The sequence below is a fragment of the Colossoma macropomum genome, unplaced genomic scaffold (assembly GCF_904425465.1).
Source record: "Colossoma macropomum unplaced genomic scaffold, Colossoma_macropomum, whole genome shotgun sequence".
Taxonomy (NCBI): Eukaryota; Metazoa; Chordata; class Actinopteri; order Characiformes; family Serrasalmidae; genus Colossoma; species Colossoma macropomum.
This window is the reverse complement of record NW_023494801.1, coordinates 3,599,331-3,624,608: the sequence shown is the minus strand read 5'-3', so window position 1 is coordinate 3,624,608 and position 25,278 is coordinate 3,599,331. Positions and strand designations below refer to the sequence as shown.

The following is a 25,278-nucleotide window of genomic DNA, read 5'->3' as shown; positions in this document are numbered from 1 at the left end:
TAGGTAGGATAGATTCGGTGCAGGTTTTTATGTGATATAATCAAGATTTTTAAGCATAAACATCTGAAGCAGAGAGTTCATTGGCTTCAGTGGTTTTAGTCTTGCGAGCTGGCTAAGTTAACATTGTAGCCTGTACCACTAGCTCAGCTAGTCATTTAATGGTGGAATTTTTCCCCAATTTCTGCCACAGCTGGTCTAACATTGACAGCCAATGTTAGCTCTGACTGTTTTGGAATGACTGCCCAGAATCTGACCAAATACACTGGCCCAAATCCAGATGCCAGATTAGTTTTCTGACCTCCTCTGACCTGATCTGACCTCCACAAAACGGAGCAGCCTAGCCAGTGCAAGGGCTATTTACTGAAAGAAACTGCAAAAAGGTAAAATGTGTGTTAATGTCTATTGCAAGCTTAAAAACATAAAATATAGAATGTCTTCACGAGCTTCAAATATTTGAGTGGAATGACCAAAAATGTTCATGTGCATCTCCATTAGCTTAGTGCTAACATAGTCCTAGAAACCCATTAGGGTGCTAGCAGAAATTCTTTTTTTACCTGGTTTTGACATTTACACCCCAAACTGAGGGCTTAGCTTTAATGTCATGGTGTCATATATATATATATATATATATATATATATATATATCGCTGTTGTCAGAAGAAACCTTGTATGTCCAAAATGGTAAATTTACAGAAGGAAAAAACCTACTTTACTTTTGATGTAAGTCAATGGAACCAGACATATTTCCAAGTCATTTAGGGCCGTTTCTTTTGGTCATTCACAACAGGTATTTCAAATCATGTCAAAAACTGTAAAACAACAAAAATGGAGATACAAGGTTTTCTTCCGAAAGCCGTGAGATATATATATATAGGCTCTTACCTAGCTAGCAACATGACATTAAATTATTGAAGCTTTGAAGTTGAAATTTCTATTTACTGTTTTCCTTTTCAAGTTTATTCAGGTTTTCTAACAATTTGTAAAGCTTGTCCAGCCTCACTGTTGATGGGCAGATCATGGAGAGATCAGCTCCAGCAGCAGGTCCAAGGCTAAAAACAACCCCTGCACTCTCTGTTCATCCTCAGAAGCTCTACGAGGGAGTGAGGGATTCGGCTAATGAGGTGCTGATAGCTATTGTGGAAACACTCCCGAGACCGTCTGACAGATAAGAGAATTTCCCCTGATCTCTCAGAGAAGAATTCAATTTCTCCAGCAGATACCAGAGCGGCTTTTTGCTTCTCCGCCGCAGATGTTGCTGTCGTGGCATCATCTTCCTTAACTGACATTAATGAGAGTTGCATCCTAGAGAGAGTGCGTATTTTCTTTTTTTTTTGTTTATCTGTTTACTCATTGTCCTCAGAGTGTAGGCTTCATGGAGCATGTAATGCCAGCAGATCTTTTTCTGACTCATGCGGAGTCAGATCTGCACTGTCAGAGGCCCTGATTACCCAAGGACAACCACCAGTTAATAAACAAACGGATTGCGGGTTCAATGTGGGAATTCCCAACAATTAATGGATGCCATTCAATATTTGAGACTTGTCTACCTTCAGGAACATTAGAGACTCGCTTTCATTCACTCTATCTTTGGGTTTCCCGGCTGTCCTTCATCAGATGTGGTCATTGGACCCAGTCGTCACTCAGAAACATCAAAACAAATGTCTGTATGAGAACCAGAAAATGAATAACTCTGCTTCCAAAATCTGATGGCCTGAGCCATGTTTGAAAAAAATCATAAAAGTTGAATAATTCATAGTAGTTACTTAGTAATTACTAATAATAACTCATAGTAGATACTTAATAATGTATAGTAGTTGCTGAATCAGTTACAGCAGTTGGCTCATTCTACAGAAACGTCCACTTTTCTATCTCTCCATAGGAGTCACTGGTGTTACTGGTCCTCATTGGTGTTACACATAATAAAGGAAACACCAGAGACATTTTTAATGAACAATGCATTTTACTAAATGGCTGCTACAGAGCATCAAACCACATGTTGTCAATCATGGAATATCCACTAAAATATGTAATTTAATCCATTTGTATTCGATTTTTTCACAATTACCTCAGAATAAAGTCGGTCACACCAGTGACTTCAGCTAAAAGCTTCATATGAAATCATGAGCTAAATGAGAAAATCTCTGATAACTGAAAGACCCAGTGGACTCACCATGAGCTTTTCTTCATAGATCCTCAGAAAACAGGTGAAAGGAAGTCGAGTGATGTCATCAGTGTGACTTTTATTTCAAAATAAGAGATTTTTTGTGACGCAGTAACACCAGTGACACGACTCCTGGGGACCACAGCTTTCATTATATTTTTTAAAATATTTATTTGGCTTTTATTTTCTTCATGTCATCTCATTTATGTATTCCATAGTCATGTATAGATTATTGTAGTTAAAATTGCAGAAAAAGTGTTTTTCTTCTTCAAAATATGGCCTCAGCCTTCACACATGACTGTGACGATGAGCTCTTCTGTGGTGCTTGGAATTCTAGATAATTGATTTAAAAACAATATTGCTAAATTGCGGCTCAAGAAGGTGTAATTGTTGAAATAACGTATTGCTTCATTTTAAAATATAAATAAATTGTAACCCTAAGATGGTTTTTAAGTGTAATATATCTGTAAATGCTAGGGACACAAAAATAGACGTTTCTGTAGAATGACCCAGTTATTGCATAGTTCATTGTAGTTAATGAATAAGTCTCAGTAGTTACGGAATAATTGTGTAACAGGTACTGAACAATTCGTAGTAGACACTGAAAAACTGGTAGCCGTTATTGAATAATGAGCCTTACGATGAATAACTGAATAATCAGGCCGCAGTTTAAAGGGGCTAACCTATTTAAACGTCCCAAACGAGCCCCTGTTTGCTGATGCCGAAGGCTGAGGCAGGAGTCTGCTCTCAGCGGACTGTGTGAACAGATCTGACAGACAGAATTATGAGGCGACGGTGGAGTGCTCACCGGGGTGTGTGTGTGTATTTGCGTGTGTGTGGTGCTGCAGGTGTCCTTTGGCTGTCAGTGGTCTCTGAGGTGCTATACATCATGCTCCTGGTGGTTGGCTTCAGTCTGATGTGCTTGGAGCTCTTTCACTCCAGTAATGTGATCGATGGGCTGAAGCTGAACGCCTTCGCCGCAGTCTTCACCGTTCTCTCAGGTAGACTTACATACATTCTCACCCACCAATACACAGTCCCAGCTCAGACTCACTCTCACACCAGCGCAGGCTGAGTGACAAGCAAGGGCTCATTTGTGCAGTCCATCCAGTCTGACTCCGTAAGCACTCCAGGCACAAGAGCAGCTTTTCTTTTCTGTCCTTTTCTTTCCTTTCCTTTCCTGCCCCATTTTATCCTGTCCTGTCCTATTCCGTCTCTTCCTTCCCTTTCCATTCCTTTCCATTCCTTGCCTTTTCTTCTCTTCCCTTCACTTCCCTTCCTTTCACTTCCTTCCCCATCATCTTTCCTTTCCTTTCCTTTCCTTTCCTTTCCATCTTATCATGTACCATCCTGTTCTCTGTCTCGTCCTTCTACTATTCTTCTCTTCCCTTCCCTTCATCTTCCCCAATTCCTTCCATTCCCTTCTTTCCATTCTCTTTCTTTTCCTTTCCTCCCCTGTTACTTTCCCTTCTTTCTTCCTCTCTTTCCTACCCTCTCTTTCTTTTTCTTCCCTTTCCTTTTCTTTTCTGTCCTTTTCTTTCCTTTCCTGTCCCATCTTATCATGGCTTGTCCTGTCCTATCCCATCTCTTCCTTCCCTTTCCTTCCCTTGCCTATTCTTAGCTTCCCTTCTCTTCACTTGCTTCCCCCTCCTTTCCTTTCCTTTCCTTTCCTTTCCTTTCCTTTCCTTTCCAACTTATCCTATCCCATCCTGTCTTCTATTCTGTCTCTTCTGCTTTCTTTTCTTTCCTTTCCTTCCCATCTCATCCTGGACCATACTGTTCTCTGCCTCGTCCCTTCCCTTTTCTTCTCCTCTCTTCCCTTCACTTCCCGAATTCCTTTCCCTCTCTTCTTTCCATTCTCTTTCTTTTCCGTTCCTTGCTCCTTTACTTTCTTCCTTCCTTTCCTTTTCTTCCCTTTCCTTTCCTTTTCTTTTCTGTCCTTTTCTTTCCTTTCTCATCCCATCTTATCCTGTCCTGTCCCATTTCTAATTGAACGTGTGTTTATCTAGTTTGTTTTTGCTCGTGTTGCAGTGGATATATTTAGGTTTTCATTTTTTCTGAAATGGTTAAAATGGTAGCCCATCAGTCAAATGGATGACAAAAAAACATTCCAGGAGTAAATTGGCCTTTATAGTTCAAGCACACGCCCAGCTCCCCAGATCCACCTTCCTTTTTTCTGCATTCCACCTCTAATGATGGGGTAAAGTGGAGTTCAGGCCTTGTGCTATTTCTGTTACTAGTTGGTAGTTTGAGACTGAAACCTGTTTCTTTTGGTGCCTTACCAACTTCAGTCTGTGTTTATATGTGTTGCATTCTGTACTTTGCTGAACTGAGTGATTCAGTTCATCATTTCCAAACCAAAAAAATACATAACATCAATACAATTAATACAGATGTAAACTGAACTACAAAACCGTGTTATTCATGTGGAGATGATGTATAGTAATTATCTTATTCAGTGCAGATAGCTCAGTGCTTGTCAGGCAGTTCTGGGATAGAGTGTGGGAAGGCACCACAGAATACGGCAGCTGAACTGAAGGGCAGAAACTTCCAAGAGCGAAGGCTTTTGAATGCCGATCTCCTGCCCTCGGCTAACGTATCTAACCCCAAGATGCCCTTAAGGCATGCTCGCCATTGATCTCCAAAACAAAAGAGGAGAAAACAGCTGAGCTTTCTGCTGTTTGGGCCTAATTATCACACAAAAAATCAAGCTGTTCAGACATTCCCAAAGCACAGAACACCTACAGGCTTTGAAGGCATTTTGTTAAAAATAACAAATGTTGAGAAATGAGGAAAGGTAATTGTAGCTGCACCTTGCTGGTGTACAGTTAGGCCATCTACTGATGTACAGTTTGTGTTGCATCCTCATTCTCCAACCCTTCATTAGTTTCTGATACTGCCATGTCAAGGTCAATGTGCTGAGAATTGTCTACTGCTCAAATAATATCATAAGTCAGCAGTCCTGTAGTGGTCCCTTTCCACTGATGGACCAAGTAGAGGGGGGTTAATTGCACACCTGATAAAACGACTGTCGTTGTACCTAATAAACTAGTAGATATGGGCAAAGTAGCCTCCAGTAAACTCCAGTGAAAGTGTTATTCTGGTGAAATAATGACAACAGTAAAAGTAAAACATTCTAAAAAAAGCTAATAAAGTACAGAGTAATTTATAGGCCTGCAGCTTCTTAGTGCATCCAGCATCCAGCTCTGAGGTCTGACCGATCACAAAGCATGCAGTCGCTAAATAATATGAAATTAAACTAAACAAAATTTTAAAAGAGAATACCACTGTTTTTTTTTATTTCTTCATAATTCAGTCATTACAATGTAAACAAAGTCCAAGTGGTTTGGTGTGAAATGAGTCAGAATAGCTCACAGTGGTGGTGATAGGAACCAGACGTCCACTTCTATAAGCTCCCTCACTGAAAGTTATTACATGAAATGGTTATGAAGATGTCTGAAACATTGTTTTATGACAGATCTGCAATAGGATTTTGGCCTAAAGAAAGTTTCAGATTTTCCACTATTTTACCATCATCAGCACTGCAAATAAAAACTCAGAAGACTCGTGTAGGTTCACTGGTGGTTCTGAATAGTAAATAAAATGTCTATATTTGTGTTGTAGTCATGGTGACCCCTGGTTCCTATCACCACCACTGTAAAGAAATCTGAATCTGTATGTTTCTTTACAATTAATCATTTCACATCAAACCACTCTGAATGACTTTCTTTAGCGTATGGATGTGGACTGGTACTCAAGTACTCGGTTAACTGTTTGAGGTGCCAGTATTTGAATGAAATCACTGTTTACATACTCTTAATGGGAAAACTGGTTAAATATACAGGCTAACAGTTCAGTGATTTTATGTTTTACCAGGACTGTAAAATATGAGTTTTGGGCATATTTGTGATTATATATGATATTAAACTTTCCTACCATAAAAAACAAGTGCCTCAACATCAGCTCAGCTGTTTCGCTAACTGGGCTAGCTACTCTACACTCCTAAAAAGATGGTTCTTCAAGGGTTCTTAATGAAGAAAATGGTTCTATATAGAACCTGGAACTCTCAAAGAACCCTTTGCATGATTAAAGTGTTCTAAGCATCGTGAAAGGATTCTATACAGAACAGTTTGAAAATATTTCTATATATCACCAAAAAGGGTTTTTCTACTGTCACAATGTCAAGCTTGAAGTAATAGAAGAACCCTTTTGGTGCTACATAGAACCCTTTTCAAAAAAGTTCCAATATAGAGCCATCTACAGCACATTCTCCATCAATCTGAAGAACTCTCTCATGATGCAAAGAACCATTTAATCATGCAAAGTTTCTTTGAGTGTTCATCGTTCTATATAGAATGGTTTTATTTGCTAAACCAGTGAAGAACCATCATTTTTAAGTGTGTAGCTGTGATGTTAGCTAGGTCCAGAAGCAGTTGGAAAATGCATTTCTCTGACAAACTGACATGTAGGCATGTTGTCCACTGAGGAGAAAGCACAACATGTCCTTATTAGCATCTAACTATGTAACTAATGTTGTATCAGTTAGCTCTAGTATTAGCTCATTAGCTCATCTGAAGGGGCAGCCTCTGTTACTCAATCTACAAAAATCTCTCAGCTATTTTTGAATAATAAAACATGTTTTCAGGCTTTAGCGTTCTAACACCAGCACTGTCAGCCTCTTTCCTTACTGCGGTCAGCTGATTATACATTCATCAACTCTTGGGGATACTCAAATATCAAAATTAGGTGGAATTTGCATCCCAACTTTAGATCTCAACTAATGACTTATGCGGAAATGTTGAAAAAAAAAAACGTGAAATTCCCATTTTAGAATTGAAATAGAATATAAATAAAGTTAAAAGTAGCTTCTTTTCTTTGCAAATACAGCTATATGCCAAAGTTTGGGCACTCCTGGTCAAATGACGTGCTTTGTTGATTTACTAAGTGTAAAAAAGTTAACACATCCTCTACAGAGAACACACTTCTGTATGTTTTAATGCACATGTACTGTTTATTTGCTGAATTAATCATACTGAAACAAAGTAAAACATAATGCCTGTGCAATTTCTTCGCCACATTTTATATTTTATTTTTTTCCAATATGTATACTCAGGAAATAAACAGAGATTGTGCACTTAAATTCGAAGAAAATACCATATTTAAGTTTGTTGTTCCCTGTAGACGATGTATTAACTTAAAACATGTAATTGACCAGGGGTGTTCAAACTTCTTAATACGAAAATATATGTACAGATGTATAATTACATGTGTTGTGGTTGTGTTTTTGATTATTAACAAGGACCATTTTTTAAAGGAATTTTTTGGAAAGTAGAATTTTCCTCACTTTTTTTTTTAAATAATTGATGTAGTATGGACACATTTTTAATGTTTTAAAAACAGTATTTCAAAAACCTGAAAATACTCAGCAAAGTACAAATCCAGTCTTATGTAATTGTAATTGAGTACATAGTATGTGTTACTTTTCCCATCTTTATACTGGCAGCAGTGCAGGGTCTCACTGTACTTGTCTGAAAGCCCCTGCCGTGGTGTGCAGTGATAGACCCATCTGTCTGCAGGGAGCAGCTCAGCGGCGCTGCGTTAGGTAAACCCTTGCTGTCAGATTGCCAGGAACAGCTGCTGCTTTTTGAATTCAGATTATTTGATTTGCCCACTGGCCCCCAGCTCTGTTCATTTGGGCCTTTAATACTCAGTAATTCCGTCCGCAGCATCCGTTCAGGCATTGAGGCCCTGGGACGAGACTCCCACCCAGAGATGAGCTTCAGCGCAGTCAGCTGACACGGGTTAAAAAGGTTCACGCCACTGCAGCTCGCCAGCATCAATCAACGGCTGGAGGAGATGCTTTTAGCATGAGTGCAGTGCCTTTAGTTACTGCACACTGAAAACAAACAGTGCCGCACTGAATTTACTTGATTCAGTTTGCCACATGATTTAAATATATGATTACAGTTATTGCCAAATGCAATATGCAAAATGCAAAATACAAAATTGTGATCATTTTAATACACTTTACATTTGTGTAATGTAAATTCAAGCAAAGTATTTTTTTTGGCGAGAACTAAATATGTTTCCCCACTATGTAACTAAACATACAAGCTAGTTAGATCAATATACACCGATCATAACATTATGACCACCTCCTTGTTTCTACGCTCATTGTCCATTTTATCAGCTCCACTTACTGTATAGGTGCACTTTGTAGTTCTACAGTTACAGACTGTAGTCCATCTGTTTCTCTGATACTTTGTTAGCCCCCTTTTACCCTGTTCTTCAGTGGTCAGGACCCCCATGGACCCTAGAGCAGGTACTATTTGGGTGGTGGATCATTCTCAGCACTGTGGTAACACTGACGTGGTGGTGGTGTGTTAGTGTGTGTTGTGCTGGTCAGACACAGCAGTGCTGCTGGAGTTTTTAAACACTGTGTCCACTCACTGTCCACTCTATTAGACACTCCTACTTTGTCAGTCCACCTTGTAGATGTAAAGTCAGAGACGATAGCTCATCTGCTGCTGCACAGTTTGTGTCGGTCATCCTCTAGTCCTTCATCAGTGGTCACAGGATGCTGCCCACAGGACGCTGTTGGCTGGATATTTTTGTTTGGTGGACTATTCTCAGTCCAGCAGTGACACTGAGGTGTTTAAAAACTCCAGCAGCACTGCTGTGTCTGATCCACTCAGACCAGCACAACACACACTAACACACCACCACCACGTCAGTGTTACTGCAGTGCTGAGAATGATCCACCACCCAAATAGTACCTGCTCTGTGAGGGTCCATGGGGGTCCTGACTAGTTAGTTGCACCTATTTTACAAAATTGTATCTTCAATCCATAAGTCATGCCTTAACTAGTAACAACCTACGATTCAATCACGTTACAGTAAGCAAATGTGGTCTTGTTGGTATAGCATGGTTTGCTTGCCTAAGCGCAGAATTGAACCCCAGTCTTTCACATGGAGGGCAGCAGTGTTACTAACTACTTTACATCGACTATTGCATAAACACAGGAACAAACACTGAACACCTGATAATGATAATTCAGAACCAATTACACAACACGCTGCTGCAGAGATGCAGACGCAAGCTTGATTTGAAGCTGTGGATGTTAGCTAGTCTCACTGAACTGGAGCTGTGGATGTTATCTAGTCTCACTGAACTGGAGCTGTGGATGTTAGCTAGACTGACTGAACTGGAGCTGTGGATGTTATCTAGTCTCACTGAACTGGAGCTGTGGATGTTAGCTAGACTGACTGAACTGGGGCTGTGGATGTTAGCTAGACTGACTGAACTGGAGCTGTGGATGTTATCTAGTCTCACTGAACTGGAGCTGTGGATGTTAGCTAGACTGACTGAACTGGGGCTGTGGATGTTAGCTAGACTGACTGAACTGGAGCTGTGGATGTTAGCTAGACTGACTGAACTGGAGCTGTGGATGTTAGCTAGACTGACTGAACTGGGGCTGTGGATGTTAGCTAGACTGACTGAACTGGAGCTGTGGATGTTAGCTAGACTGACTGAACTGGAGCTGTGGATGTTAACTAGTGTCACTGAACTGGAGCTGTGGATGTCTATAGTCTAACTAAGCTGGACCTGTGGATGTTAGTTTCATGTTTGGAACTGAAAGTAAAACCACAGCACACATTTTGTGTTCATCAGCCAACATATCTTCCAAAAAAGTGACGTTAGCAATATGAGCCCTTTTATAAAGTAGTATATGTTGAAAATGTACATCACCATATATGATGCAGTGATACATTTACATCATCACTGAACTGAATGATGTAAATCCGTTGCATGTGTGTGTGTTTGTGTATTCCTCACCAGGTCTTCTGGGCATGGTGGCTCATATGATGTACACACAGGTGTTTCAAATCACAGTCAGTCTGGGTCCAGAAGACTGGAGACCACATACGTGGGACTACGGCTGGTCCTTCTGGTCAGTACATTTGCACTTTCTTACCTGTAGTTTCATTTTCTTGTTGACTCACACACCTTACCCCACTTACCCCACACAACTGCACATGTGCCATACATTATGAGTGCTACTCTGCAGAAGGTGTGGAGCATATTAAATAAAACAGAACAGACTAACCCTTTGAAACAATTGTAAATATGTTTTGTTGCCTTAGCGATCTGTGTGCTAGGTAGTGGACTACCTTGGTATCAGGGTAAGCTAAGCTAACATTATTAATATTATGTAACATTTATTTTGCTTTCAAGAAATGACAATGTACTGAAATCATTTAAGATCGGCATAGACATAATGATCACACAAAGTCTGAAAGTGAGTACATATATATATATATATATATATATATATATATATATATATATATATGAAGCTTCTACAAACACACACACACACACACACATATATATATGTGTGTGTGAAGGTTGTACAAAGAATCATAATGCATCGCAGAACACGGCACTGCCTGAAGTATACAGTTATTTACTGTATATATCAGATAAATCAGTTTATATGTGGTGTTTGTCGGTTTATGTACAATATATTATATATATATTATATATAGGGATATGGTACTGCCTAAAATTTATAATTTATATGTCATGTATGTCAGTTTATATGCAGTATATTATAGTTTAATCATTTTATATGCAACATATATGAGTTTTATACGATTTATATTCATTCATATACAGTATTTTAGGGAATATGCCATAGTTTACAGTATTGTAAGCTCCCTAACTTAAACCAAATCGATGGCTGGAGGGGCTGAGTGTAGAAATCAAACCTTTAGAGAATGATTGCCCTCCAGTAAGGAGGCAGGGTTCCCCTCGAAGTCAAGTGCAACGGAGAAATCAGGGAGTCCTTTATTTTCCAGAATCGGATAGTTGGTTTCAGGTAGTTGTTAGCACACCATAACATTCTTAAACAATACTTATAGTATTAGAAATAAGGGTAATGTTTTAATCATGAACTCTGAATGATGTCTTGATTTGATTTGATCTTTGCCGAAGAATCAACATTAAATAGTAATACATGGTTCTTGAGACGATACTCTAATGAGGTGGTTCTCAGATTCTAATGACTGTATTCTGTTTTTGCATACATTAATGGAACAATGTTCAAAGAATGAAATGACGTGACATCAGTGCTCACAGTAAAGGGCTCATTTTCCTAGAGTCCCCAGTTCTACTGGTTCTTTAACATGCCTTGGTAATTAACTGATGGCTGTCAGAGCCAGCAAGACAGTTTTCTTTAAGAATGCAGTATTGGGCCAGTGAGCTTTATTCCTCAAAGCTGCATACAGTGAAATCTGACTTTAAAATGAACACACGCGTTTTGTTATTCATCAGTTTCATCTTTGGTATATCTGTATGATCAAACTCACATCTGGGAGGAGTGTAATACTTTAACAACCTGAAAAAAATGTTAACAAAAACTTATCAAAATACTCTGTAATACCAATAATCAGAATAAAAATAGAAAAAAATAATAATACTAATAATGTGTGCACATGGCACTCCACTACAAAAGTGGATGTACTTATTTTACATGCACTTTAATATAAGCAAATGTTGCTATTATTCCATGTTATATTTAAAGACATACACCGATCAGCCATAACATTATCCTTGTTTCTGCGCTCAGTGTCCATTTTATCAGCTCCACTTACTATATAGGTGCACTTTGTAGTTCTACAGTTACAGACTGTAGTCCATCTGTTTCTCTGCATCCTTTGTTAGCCCCCTTTTACCCTGTTCTTCAGTGGTCAGGACCCCCATGGACCCTCACAGAGCAGGTGCTATTTGGGTGATGGATCATTCTCAGCACTGCAGTAACACTGACGTGGTGGAGTTGTGTTATTGTGTGTGGCGCTGGTGTGAGTGGATCAGACACAGCAGTGCTGCTGGAGTTTTTAAACACCTCAGTGTCGCTGCTGGACTGAGAATAGTCCACCAACCAAAAATATCCAGCCAATATCCAGCCGTCCTGTGGGCAGCGTCCTGTGACCACTCATGAAGGACTAAAGAATGACCAACACAAACTGTGCAGCAGCAGATGAGCTATCGTCTCTGACTTTACATCTACAAGGTGGACTGACAAGGTGGGAGTGTCTAATAGAGTGGACAGTGAGTGGACACAGTGTTATGCCTGATCGGTGTATATTTCACATATTTCACTGTGCTTTAGTTTTATTCTACTGACTCCGTCCACAAAATAAACAATACAAAACACAGCTAGTGGAGAAGCATCTCATACCCTGCAATAACACAGCATTTAAATGTGTTATTTTAGAAAATAATCACACAAAGCATCATTCTATAGTCTGTAAAAAGACATTTCACCTCAAATTTGTTTCCATTTGCAGTATTATATTTACTCTGTTATATTGGCTCTGTTTTGGGACCTCCTGTGCATACATGGAAAGCCTAAGGCAGGGGAGAGCAGCAGAAAAGCTCCCCTACACTGTTAGAAATAAAGATACATGTGCAGGTATATTTTTCGTTCATCAAGGTACAAACAATGTAAATGTCCCCTTAAATAAGTTTTTCCAGGTGAAAAGTTCGCATTTGTATCTTTTCATAACCGAATGTTTTAAAACAGAACAGTAAAATAAAAGCCTGGAGGCGAGACGGGGTGTGTGGAGTCAGTACAGCTTAGAAAATATCATTTCAGTGGATTATGGTACAGTTATGTTCCCTGACTAAAGGTACTGAGATGTACCCTTGAGGGTCCCACCACAGTAACAAGTGGGGCACTGACCCAGAGACAGTTTACTGCCTTTATTTCTGAGGAAGTAGTGTACAGAACAGAGCAGGTATCAATGACAACAAACATGACATTGATTAAGTCAGACACAGCATGAAGGAAGACTTGGGGTGGAGGTGGGTTGCAAAGTGGCCCGCAGAGGAAGCGGCAAGAATGGGCAGGTTAATTTAGCCTGATTGAGATCAGCTGATAACAGCTGGTTATTTGAGATTGGAGCCTGAGCTGGACTTTGTGGCCTGCATCAACTTACACTGTTGTCAATTTAGTTTATTTTACATTTTGTTCTTTTCAGTTGTTGTAACTTTAATGCTATAATGTTCAGTAGGGGGAGCAGTGCACTCACTACTTTACTCAGGCTCTGGCTATAAGCACAGGCAGTGGCTCACAAGCCTCTGAGTGCTGCTGATTTACTGAAACATCTGCATGAAATAAGGTTCATGTAGGTAATAGGTAGATGGTTGTGGTAGGTAAACACTGATGCTAATTCATCATTTGCTCTCAAATCTCTGCTCGTTTCCACGACGTACGAAATTTTTCAAAAGCAGACGTGATTAAAGGTGGTCAGTTCTGCACTCAGCTTTGATATAAGGTTGTACCCTTGTATAAGCATGTAGTGCGCCCTGTGCTGCCCCAGGCACAAGTAGGACACTGGAAGCAGGATTCACGGTCACCAAATAAACAAGACAAAGCAAACTTTCTTCACTAGAGCTTTTCAGCTCTTCACTCAGTCTCTTCTTCTGTTGCTGCTCCTGCTCGTCCATCCGTCCATCCATCCATCCGTCCATCCCTCTCCCTCTCCCTATCCCTCTCCCTCTCTCTCTCCCTCTCTCCCTCCCTCTCTCTCCCTCCCTCTCTCCCTCCCTCTCTCTCTCCCCTACCTCTCTCTCTCCTCCCCTCCCCTCCCTCCCTCCCTCTCTCTCTCCTCTCTCTTCCCCTCCCTCTCTTTCTCTCTCCCCTCCCTCCCTCCTTCCCTCCCTCTCCCTCCCTCCCTTCCTCCCTCCCTCCCTCCCTCCTCTCTCTCTCTCTCTCTCTCCCTCTCTCTCTCCCCTCTCTCTCTCTCTCTCCCCCCCTCCCTCTCTCGCTCTCCCCCTCTCTCCCTCCCTCCGTCTCTCCCTCCCTCTCCCTCTCCCTCTCCCTCTCCCTCCCTCTTTCCCTCCCTCTCTCTCTCTCTCTTCCTTGCCCTCGTGCCTCTCGTGGCCGGCACCATCATCGTCCTCCTCCTCCCGCCATCACTTACATCACTCTCGTCCCTCGGCGGAGCTCAGGCTTTGCGCTCTGTCCCCCACCTGGAGCTGGGTTTCGTTACCGCTCAGTGTTTGCCGGGGTTCGTCCTTCCGGCAGGCTCTCGCAGCCACCATCGGGGCCCGGGGGGCCAGCGCACGCCACAAAGAGGCCCCTGTGTTTATCTGTTACATCTATTTCAGTGAGTTCAGTGTTTCAATAATGGAAGGCCTGATTAGTTTAACATTCCTGATTATACTGTACCATAATGATCAAACAGAGAACCAGCAGCGCTTTTCCATTTTACTCGCTTTCTCCGCCTGAAAACTCATTTCCACTCTGCATTATTGCCCACGTCCTTCCACATTACCTCAAAGGAGAAGAGCAGAGAAGAAGCCATTTTGGGCAACATGCTGATTCCAAATCCAGGCTAATGAATTGCGCTGAAGGAGGTTTGTGTGGAGAGGAGCAGCGGCCGCTGTGTGGGTGTTTGGTCCTGATTCTGAGACAGGCACATTTTGCTCTAATGGACTCCTATAAATGAAAGTCCACTCACATTAATGCACGCCTTCCTCACGGACAGCCCACCCAGCTAGCAAAACAAAAGAGAAACGCATCACAGAGAGCCCACTGAACACGACCTGCTCTCCCTGATGGCCCTGATTCACTCGGGCACTTTTTAGGCTTGTAGGATGAAGATGCATCTGAAGCACCGCATTGTCGCCATCCCACAGAACCATTCTGGGTTTCCTAATCCTGTTCTGTTTTAGGGGAACCTGTTAATGTATAGTATTCATACATATGTTAATTCATAGTAATTTTACCTTTAATTCTCATTTGTTGCTCAATGAGACTAGGGGAAGGTGCAGATTCTAAACTTTCAACCATCTGTTTGCATTTTATTATGATTTGAATTTAATGAAAAGTTGTGCATATTGTTTTGTGCAAAGACAGTCGTTTGTTTTGCCATGTTTTTATCATTTTTTAACATTAAAACAAACCCGAATTAAACCTAAATACGAACTTTATGGAAATGTAATGAATTTCATAACTTACTGTGTAGCCTAACTATGTAACGTTACATTTATAAAGCCATGTGTAGCCAAAAATCTATGCTATCAATAGTGCTTAGCTTGCTAGCTTATTTTAAGCTACTGTATTCTAATAATAGCGCTTTACTTACTAGCTTAGCTTGACTTACTGTATGCTTATAATGCTTAGCTTACTAGCTTATCTTGCACGCTGCATGCTAATGATAATCTTTAGCTTACAAGCTTAGCTTGAGTTACTGTATGTAGTGCTAAGCTTACTAGCTTAGTTTGAGTTACTGTATGTAGTGCTAAGCTTATTAGCTTAGCTTGAGTTACTGTATATTGTGCTAAGCTTACTAGCTTAGCTTGAGTTACTGCATTCCAATGATAGTGCTTAGCTTACTAGCTTAAGTTACTATATGCTAACAATAGTGCTAAGCTTATCAGCTTGGCTTGTGTTTCTGTATGTAGCGCTAAGATTACTAGCTTAGCTTGTTACTGTGTGCTTATGATGTGTGCTTACCAGCTTAGCTTCTGTATGTAGCGCTTAGCTTAGCTCAGCTTGTTACTGTATGCTTATGATAGTGCTTAGTTTACTAGCTTAGCTTGAGTTACTGCATTCCAATGATAGTGTTTAGCTTACTAGCTGTGCTTGAGTTACTACATGCTAACAATTGTGCTAAGTATACCAGCTTAGCTTGTGTTTCTGTATGTAGTGCTTAGTTTACTAGCTTAGCTTGACTTACTATTCTAACGATAGTGCAAAGCTTACTAGCTTAGCTGGAGTTACTCCATGAGTTACTCAGTTTTACTCAGGATGCACTACATGAACATCAAATCAAATGGTATTTAATGGTAATGAAAAAGTAATTTTTTGAAGTGCAATTAATTCACATTTTATTTCTGCTACATTTGTGTTCAGATCACCTTTAGAACAGGCCCAGAAATGATATATGCAGCTGATTGCTAATAAACTACAGACTGCATATTGTTTTGTTTGTTGTTTCCTTCCCACATGAATCACATGAATGCGACCGAGTCGGGTAAATAGGTCCTCTTTTGAGAAAACTGCCACCCCATTTGCACTTGAATTAGCTCATGCTAAGCGTAGAGCGGACAGCTAGTGAGGCTAACGTAGCAGTTGCTCAGCACAGGAAGCCAAAATAACAAGCAGATATAACAGTTCATTTTGCAGTCAGTGCTGCACAGAAGGGAAGAAAATGAAGATACATTGACTCGGAGCACACTGAGGAAAAACTACGCTCCATAGTTCATACTGGATCCAACTGGGACTATGTTCTTTAAAGCTTTGAGGTTTGTGGAGGTTTATTGGTTCAAATCCCACACTGGAAAACACTGTGCTTTGAATTTACAGCATTCAGATGTTGCACACGAATAAACAACCCTGATAGCTAGAGGACCGTGGGCCACTGATGGCAAAGCTGGTGGTCCACTGGCATTTTGCTCAGTGTTTTCCGGGCGGCCGACCAGCGGTTAAGCAGAGTGTTAGACAAAATTCCCCTTATCATCACTCATTTTCCACTCACAGTTCAATTTACTGATTTTTCCTTCTTTTCTTTCTTTATTTATACTTTGTAAATTAGTTTAGTAAATCATTTTAATCCAGCATAACATTTTCTATCATTTTATATCAGGCCTAGTCATTATTTGTTTCCTCTCAATTGTTTGTAATATTTTTCTTAGTTTATTTTCCAAAATAAAAGTTTCTATGCATTTAAAATCTGTTTGAGGAGATTAAAAACTAGTTAGAGCTTGTATGCTGTACAGTCATCTGGGTGGTCCGAGGGTGGATCAGCAGTGAGCAGTCCAGCAAACAGTCAGCGGGGGGCTGACCTTATCAAGCCAGCGGACTGATATATGCTCGCTATCTGGGAACTGCTGTCTTTTGGTTTACTGTTTTTGGCAAGGATTGTCATGTGCAACCGATTGGCACATCTGAATGCAATTTAAAGCACCATTTTTTCAGTGTAGAAACAAAAGCCTTGGTATTATTGCAGAAGTTATGCAATGCGTCCTATTAGAATAGTATTTTGATGACAAAATGTTGCATAATGTATTATGGCGAAATGCCTGTCCAGTCCATTCTAACTTCAATCTTGAATTAAGCATGAAGGCTGCTATATAACTGAAGATACAGTGGGGTCCAAAAGTCAAATTGCTTCTATTTTGCACTCTTTTCTAACTTAATACAAATATTTTCGCTATAAAATCTATTATCATCATAACAATTTCAAAGAAAGGTAGAATCTTTGAAATTCTAACTCTGTTTAGAATTTCAAAGACTATCTACGAGTGGATCAGACACAGCAGTGCTGCTGGAGTTTTTAAACACCTCAGTGTCGCTGCTGGACTGAAAAAAATAGTCCACCAACCAAAAATATCCAGCCAACAGCGTCCTGTGACCACTGATGAAGGACTAGAGGATGACCAACACAAACTGTGCAGCAGCAGATGAGCTACTTAGCAGTTCTCATTCCGGAGATGCAGCTGGCAGAGCCACCATTTTATATTATCTTTACTGTTTATTTAACTAAATATTAAGACAGTCTCAGAAGATTATAAGATCCAATTTTCAGCTTTATTAACTTCTAACACCTTTCGGTGGTTAACAGTTATCTCAGCTGTTTCTTTTTAAAGATAGTCCACAGATCCTGCTGTATTTTTCTGGGCTGATAGCCTTGAGGGTACGTCTTCAGTACATTCAGTCAGGGAACATAATTGGACCACATTTCATTGCAATTATATTTTTAAGTTGATTCCATGTCTCCACGTTTTTGATTTATTGTTCTGTTTTATATCATTAGGTTATGAAAAGGTACAAATATGCAACTTTCTCCTGATGAAAACTTAGGCCTTAAGGTTGTTGTTGTGTATATGGTGGTACATTTACATTGTTTGTACCTTTGTCCTGTAGAGTACCTTTTTTTCTGACAGTGTATAGCAGGCAGAGTTGCCAGGTCCAGCAAAAATCCCCAGCCCGAAGGGCCGCTTAAAAGCCGTCCACCCAAACCTGAAACTGTACAGTTTTCTCCTGCATTTTCAAACTAGCCCAAATAGGAGGAAAACTGCAAACCTGGCAACCCCAGCAGTGCACAGTTCTGTATGACCACCTCTTCTGTAGTTGCGCACGCTCTGCTCTGATCTGAACTCATTCGTTTTTTACATTAAGAACTTTCATAGTGTATAAATCTCACATATGGATGGAGTTGAAATGTTTATAATAAGTGATATAATGTTTATTCAAAGGAGACTGAAAAGGGGGGATAGTTGTTTTACAAGGGAAACAGTTTTGGGCAATTTTTTTGACCAGGTAGGGGTGGCGTCCTCTCACATCCCCCTCAAATTGGGCCCTGCCTTGCTCAGTGTGCAAAATACACACTTAAAAAAGTCATCATAACAACAGAAAAACACTTTTGGTGCTATATAGAACCATTTACAAAAATGTTCTATGTAGAAACTCATACAACAGACTCTCCACCAATCTGAAGAACTGTTTCACCATGCGACGAACCATTTAAACATGAAGTGGTTCTATATAGAACTCATAGTTTTCTGACAGTGTATGGGAGGCAGAGTTGCCCGGTTCAGCCAAAACCCCCTCGCTTAAAATTTGTCCACCAAAACCTGAAACTTTACAATTTTCTAGTGTGACTGCATTTTCGAAACTAGCCCAAGTAGGAGGGAAAACCGTGAACCTGGCAACCCCAATGGCAGGTGCGTGCATAACCAATTTACTGAAGAACCCTTGACGAAACATCTTTTTTAAGTGTGTAATCTATGGTAATCAGGGGTCCCATTAGCGCTCCACTGTTGGCTGGCAGCAACTTACAATTGAAGTTTTGATTTTGTTTGACTTTTTTTGATGGAACTCCAGAATATTATACAACTTTGTTTTCTCTTTTCAGCTAGAAACCCCCAAATTTGCCATTATCTAGGAGCAGAACCATTTTTCAGAATTTGTAGGCCTAGTGGGCACCATAACACTGCAAAGTTTACCTCCAAACTTTTGATTTTGAGGCTTTCATGCGGTCCAGAGGGTTAATTAGCGAGCCCTGTATTTTGTAACTTGTTCTTACTTTATTCCACGTCCACCATGTCGATTACTGATGGATGGCAGTGATGGATGGATCCAGTGTACCTCACTGTTAAGGTTAGCAATGAGGAAAATATGAATATATATTAGTCTTATATTAGTCTATGTAGCCTGTAGCTGATGGAGTATTTGTACTGTACAGCTCCCACCAAATAACCTGTGTTGTTTTGGAGCTCGGACAAGAGTTCTTGAAACATGTGCTGGGTTCTGACAGGCATGAAAGTGGTATTTACATTGGCTGAATTACCACAGATGCTCTACTGGCATCCATTAGTCCAGGATAAAATTGCTTCATTTGTTCTTTGCCATCTGGCCAATTTCTTTCTGATTTTTTTCTGCACTTTTTTCCAAACATTTTCTTCCACTTTGGAACGGCTAGAAACCTGTAAATCAGAGGGTAATTGAAGCTCAGTCTTGTTCAAATCCATCCACCGGCCGGGTTAATTTCCTCAGCTCAAACACTCCATTCCAGCACTTTCAGGGCTTCTGGGCTGGAATATAGGGTTAATTTGTCATCCATAAACTCAAGTCAATTTCAGAAATAAGCCATTTCTGCCCAGTGACTCAGAGCAAATAAAGAGAGGATTCATATGTGAGGTTTGCAAAAAGCTGTGGGTGTGAATTACATAAGTTTAACAACTGTACTGGTCCTGTTCTTATGTTTTGTACTATAAAAGCACTATGTATGTGGCAGGCTAAAAGCATGGTGGCAAGCAGTGGGCTTTTAAAGTTAAATTTGCGTTTCTTGCAGTGAAGAACCCTGAATATTAGAGATAGGCTTTCAATTCGGGCCATAAATGTCTAAATTTGATGAAAAAACCCACCTCTATGATAATGCTAACTTGTACTAGCATTATGATGGGTTTCTAGTATTGTGTAAGCGCTATGCTAACAACAGTGTGCAAGAACATTTGGCATTCTAGATTAAACACAGACATGTGACGCTTATAAAAACACAACACAAGCTTGTAAGACATGTTAGCATACCACATCATTGTTACTGCAGTGCATCCACCACCCAAACCCAGTACCTGCTCTGTGAGGGTCCATGGGGGTCCTGACCACTGAAGAACAGGGTAAAAGGGGGCTAACAAAGTATCAGAGAAACAGATGGACTACAGTCTGTAACTGTAGAACTACAAAGTGCACCTATACAGTAAGTGGAGCTGATAAAATGGACAATGAGTGTAGAAACAAGGAGGTGGTCATAATGTTATGCCTGATCGATGTACATTAACTGCATGCTAACAGGACATCACAGTTCTTTGTGTTGTTTTTCTTCTCTCAGCATGGCTTGGGGCTCCTTCACCTGCTGCATGGCGGCCTCCGTCACCACCCTCAACTCTTACACCAAGATGGTGATTGAGTTCCGGCACAAGCGGAAGCTCTTCGAGCAGGGCCTCCGCGAGGAGCAAACCTTTCTGGACCAGGAGGCCTTCCACTACTTCCGTGACCGGTCAGTGCAGTCCATCTCCAGTGCAGTGGACGTGTACCCAGGCCATGGGAGCGCACATGGAAGCGTGTATGGTAGCAGCCATGGAAAAATGAGGGCCCCCTCAGCCTCTGTGGACCTGGGGGACAACACGGAGTCTCTGGGGGAGGAGCAGTGCTAAAGGGTTTTCACAGCACAGGCCTTTGCTATGGACCTGGAATCCTGCAAGAAAAGTGGTGCAGAACCACAATGGACTGAAAATCTAGGGAGGGGCTAAAATAAGTGAGTTTATATTTGAAATATATCGTCAAAGGTCAGATATTTTCCTTGTATGCGAAAAGGTATGGACATGGGGCGGTATAGGAAGAGTTCTTCTGGAAGAGAGGATAAAGCACGAGTTTATAGTTGAAAGTATGAAAAGGAACGAGAATGAGAAACAGTAATATGTCAGCAGAGGGAGTTTAAAAACTGAGTTTATATATGAATATAAAATAAAAGGTGAAATATTTTCCGCATATGCGACAATGAATGGACACAAGATGGAACGATGAGAATTCTACCACAACATGACAGCAAAGGGGGAAAAGTGTGTATATTTGAATAGAAAGTGAAAAGTAAATATATATATATATAAAGGGAACGGACACAAGGTTATATGAAAGGTTAAATATTTTCCACATATGTGAAAAGGAATGGATGTAAGATGAAATGAGAATTCTACTGAAAACTGTGTAATGACAATTATACTGAAACTGTGATATGCAAGCTGTGGAGAGATTGTTAATTGTGAATGTAGACTTGTGGTCAGGGGGTTTTCCCAGTGTAGCTGTGAGGTAGGCTGGGTTTGAAGAGAGGTGCAATAACACTGCCACACAAAATGACAGTTCAATAGGCCTTTTTCTCCCAGACCCCCACAAACAGCTGGTCAGTCATTAGTTGGGTATGATCATTTCCACTGAAGTGATGGCAGAAGCAAATTCATGATGTGCTACAGTGCTCCAATAATAGGCTACACATTTTTACATATAGTGTACAAAACAATAGTACATTCATGCTATTTGAGTTTTCCATACAGTATTTTCCTGCATTAAATTTTTAATGATGAAGTTTTATTAAATCTAATTGCATAAAAATGGCCATTAACATTTTCATACATTGTTAAAAAAATGAATTAATATAAACAATATACGTGAATGAGGCTACCACGGAAAAGCCTAGTAAACGTGAGTCAGTTGAGTGAGGCAGCTGCAAAGAGTCTGCTAATGTAACTTAGCTGATGGTGTAAACTTAGATTAAAGATATAAAGATATTATATTAAACATACTGTGTTTCATGGTGCTAATATTAATATTGTGTTATGTATGATGTTAAAACATGCTAAAATATATTATAACTGGCCGTGAATGTTTTCCTCGCCCACCATTTTCATGTCGCACTGGAGGGGCGGCGGTCACTATTTACACAGATTTGATGTCCAAACTCAGCTTAGATGGTCCTGCCAGCCATTTTGATGACAATGTCTCATATGTGTCATTAATAAATGACAAGGAAGTGTACGGAACACTGAAGTGTACGGAATACTGAAGTGTACGGAATACTGAAGTGCATGGAATACTGTGATTCCATGCACTTACGTTATTCATACTAAGCTCACATGACTGAGAAATCAAACTGCTAACTGTTCATCAGCCACAGCCAGCTTGTCTAGAATCACCCAAAAAGTAATACCTAACACTCAACCAGCACAGGTCTGCTAATGTTAGCTATTCATACTAACCTGGGAAACTGAACTGCTAACACAACTAGATGTACACATAGTCCTGCTAACGTTAACTGTTCATCCTAACTACTGAGCATTTAACTGCTAACAGTTTAGCATGTGAAGCCAGCTAACCTGCAAACATGAGTCTGCTAATGTTAGCTGAGAAATTAAAATAGCTAATGGATTAGCATCTTTAGCCAGCTAGTCTGGAATCATAGGTCTGCTGCTACTGCTAATGTAACTGCTAAACCGCTAATGGTTTAGCGCCTGTAATCACCCTGCTAAAATAACATAGAAACCATTAAGTGTTTTTGTTGGTTTGTGATGATTTTGTAATGTGTTTTGGCTTTTTTAATGGGTTGATATCACAATGTAAAGGATCCTAATGGTTTAACGGGTGACCAGTGGCTGATTCTAAGTGCATGTGAAGGTGTTCTACTGTTCTACAGGAAACTTGTGGTCTCTTTTGGAAACCATTGAGCAAATTCCCGTTATAAAACATTTAGCTTTAATCCTAATGGTATCTAATGGTCCTTTTTCAGCAGGACAGTTAGCCAAAAGTCAAGTCTGCTGACGTTATTTATTCATACGAGCTGACATTGCTGAGAAAGTCAACTGCTAACACTGAGCCAGATGTGTGCACGGGTCTGATAACATTAGCTGTTCATACTAACCTAACATTGCTGAGAATTAAACTGCCAGTGGTTTAGCACCTGTAACCAGCTGACGTAGAATCAGCCTTGAATCAGAAGCCTGCTAGCAATAGCTATGATACTAGCCTGATATTGCTAAGAATTAAAGTACTAACACTTCACCAGATGGACACACAGGTTCCTTAGCTATTCATACTAATCAGAAATTGCAGAGAAATGAAAATAGCTAAAGTTTTATGAGCTGCAGCCAGGGAGGCTTGAACCAAAAGTCTGCTAGCGTTAGCTATTCATACTAATCTGACATTGCTGAGATGTTAAACAGTTTAGCAGCTGTAGCCAGCTAGCCTCACCCTAGAAATGACCATACCCAACCAACAGTAACCAGATGTATGGGTCTGTGCGAAAAAGGCCTACTGTGTTTCGAGGTCTGTCTGTGGATGAGAATAGATGGATGAATACAGGTGGACGTATTTATTAATGTTGCATTTTTGCAAGACGTGTACAGTACTGTGCAAAAGCCAGTCATTTACAGCCAAAACAGCCAGTGAGTACAAGTTAAACTTATTTTGAGAGATATTTCTGAGGAGATTGGATATGGAAGTCGTAAAGCTGTATGTTGTGGCAAGTGGTGGCATGTTTAGGAACCTGTGTTCAGCAGAGCCAGCAGATAAGAAATGCCACTTCAATTAAAGCAGATTGATCTCTTTCTTGAAAGAATAGTCCAGCCTTTTTCAATCTAATCTCCATCTGACACACTCGTAGAGATTGAAAGCAGAAAGTGCTAAACCAAATTCTAAGGCTCAATCCCATTTCACCCCTCGCCCCTACCACTTAGCCCTTAGGCCTCTGTTTTGCACGTTCAGGCCTGGGGGTAGGGTGTCCTGATTCATGTTGAGATGGAGGGGTAGGGTGAAGTGTTAGAGCTACATGACCCTCCAAACTGAGGTTTTTCAGAGGTTCACTCCAAACAGAGTGTAATGAGAAAAAAAAAAACAGCGAGATGGCTGAACAAGAGACCAAAGAAACCCAGAAATGTGAAAACTTTCTCTGTTAAAAAATTATGATAACCATTGTTTTATCTTAGTTTAAGGTCATTTTAATGTATTACGCTTCTTTTCTTCATAACAAGCATAAAAAATCACTAGTTGTATGCTAATGTCTCGGTAGCTAGCTAACTATATTTCCCGTTCCACCTTACATAGTCCAGCAATTCTGACACCTGAAGCACCAGAATGTAACTGCTGCTCCATTTAAGGTGGAACGGGAAAATTCGAATGAAACTTCATATCACTGAAGAATTAGGGGTGGGCGATAATAAATAATTGCCCCCCTCTTTGAAGTCATATGATGCCCTAAATGTAACTAAAGCCCAGCAGTGAGGAGCTGAACTTTACCATCCTCTGCTGTCACTGCAGACTGGCAGGGTCGCCAACAGAGCAGCGCTAGTAGCTGTTAGTGAGGTGATGCTCTTTTTATTTGAGGGTCCCATTTCAGAGGGAAGATTTCAATCACTGACCCTTGTAACTCAGTTCCAAGGGCCAAGATGACACTTAAAAACAAGGGGTAGTGGTAAAAAATAAGAAATGGGATTGGGCCAAAAACGGAACTTTGGAGGTGTTGAAAAATATCCCTGCAGATTTCCTGGCAAAACTTAAAGCCAGAATAACTTGTTGGCTGTTTTGACTGGAAATGAAATCAACAGTGATCTCTGACCTTTGCACGGTGCTGTACGCCGAGTGTCCTCGTTCGTCGGTGAGGCCTGCTTGAATATGCCTTTATCTTGACAACAGCAGATTAGACCAGCATCTACGTCCTGCCTTTGATATCGCAGCAGCCGATACACGGAGAAGCACAGTGCAGTGCGGAGTCCGCCAGCCACAATAATCAAAGGCTCGACAGCTTCTACATCCCAGCTAGTTATAAACGGTTCCTGCCACAAGCTTAGATTATGCCTGTTTTTATTTTCTTCTTTTGATGTGTGCGTATGTGTGTGTTTCATATGCATTACTGAAATGTTGAGCAACGGTCAGTGACAAGGCCTTCCTACCTTTTTTTTTTTAACATTTTTAAAATCTTAATGTTAATGTATAACTATTTAAAATGCTATTCTGTTTTTGAATGTACAAAAATATATATTTATCTATGTATGC

The 25,278-nt window shown here is 40.4% G+C and overlaps 1 protein-coding gene across 1 annotated transcript in view; it reads left to right on the top strand.

The window, feature by feature from the left end:
* Window positions 1-21,351, top strand: part of gsg1l (gsg1-like) — a 42,189-nt gene extending 20,838 nt beyond the window's left edge. Inside the window, exons 3-5 of the mRNA XM_036589801.1 lie at window positions 3,010-3,162; window positions 10,002-10,113; window positions 20,570-21,351. Coding sequence (XP_036445694.1) covers window positions 3,010-3,162; window positions 10,002-10,113; window positions 20,570-20,894 — 590 coding nt within the window. The 3' untranslated portion in view covers window positions 20,895-21,351. The remainder of the gene's footprint in view (window positions 1-3,009; window positions 3,163-10,001; window positions 10,114-20,569) is intronic.
* The last annotated feature ends 3,927 nt before the right edge of the window (window positions 21,352-25,278 follow it).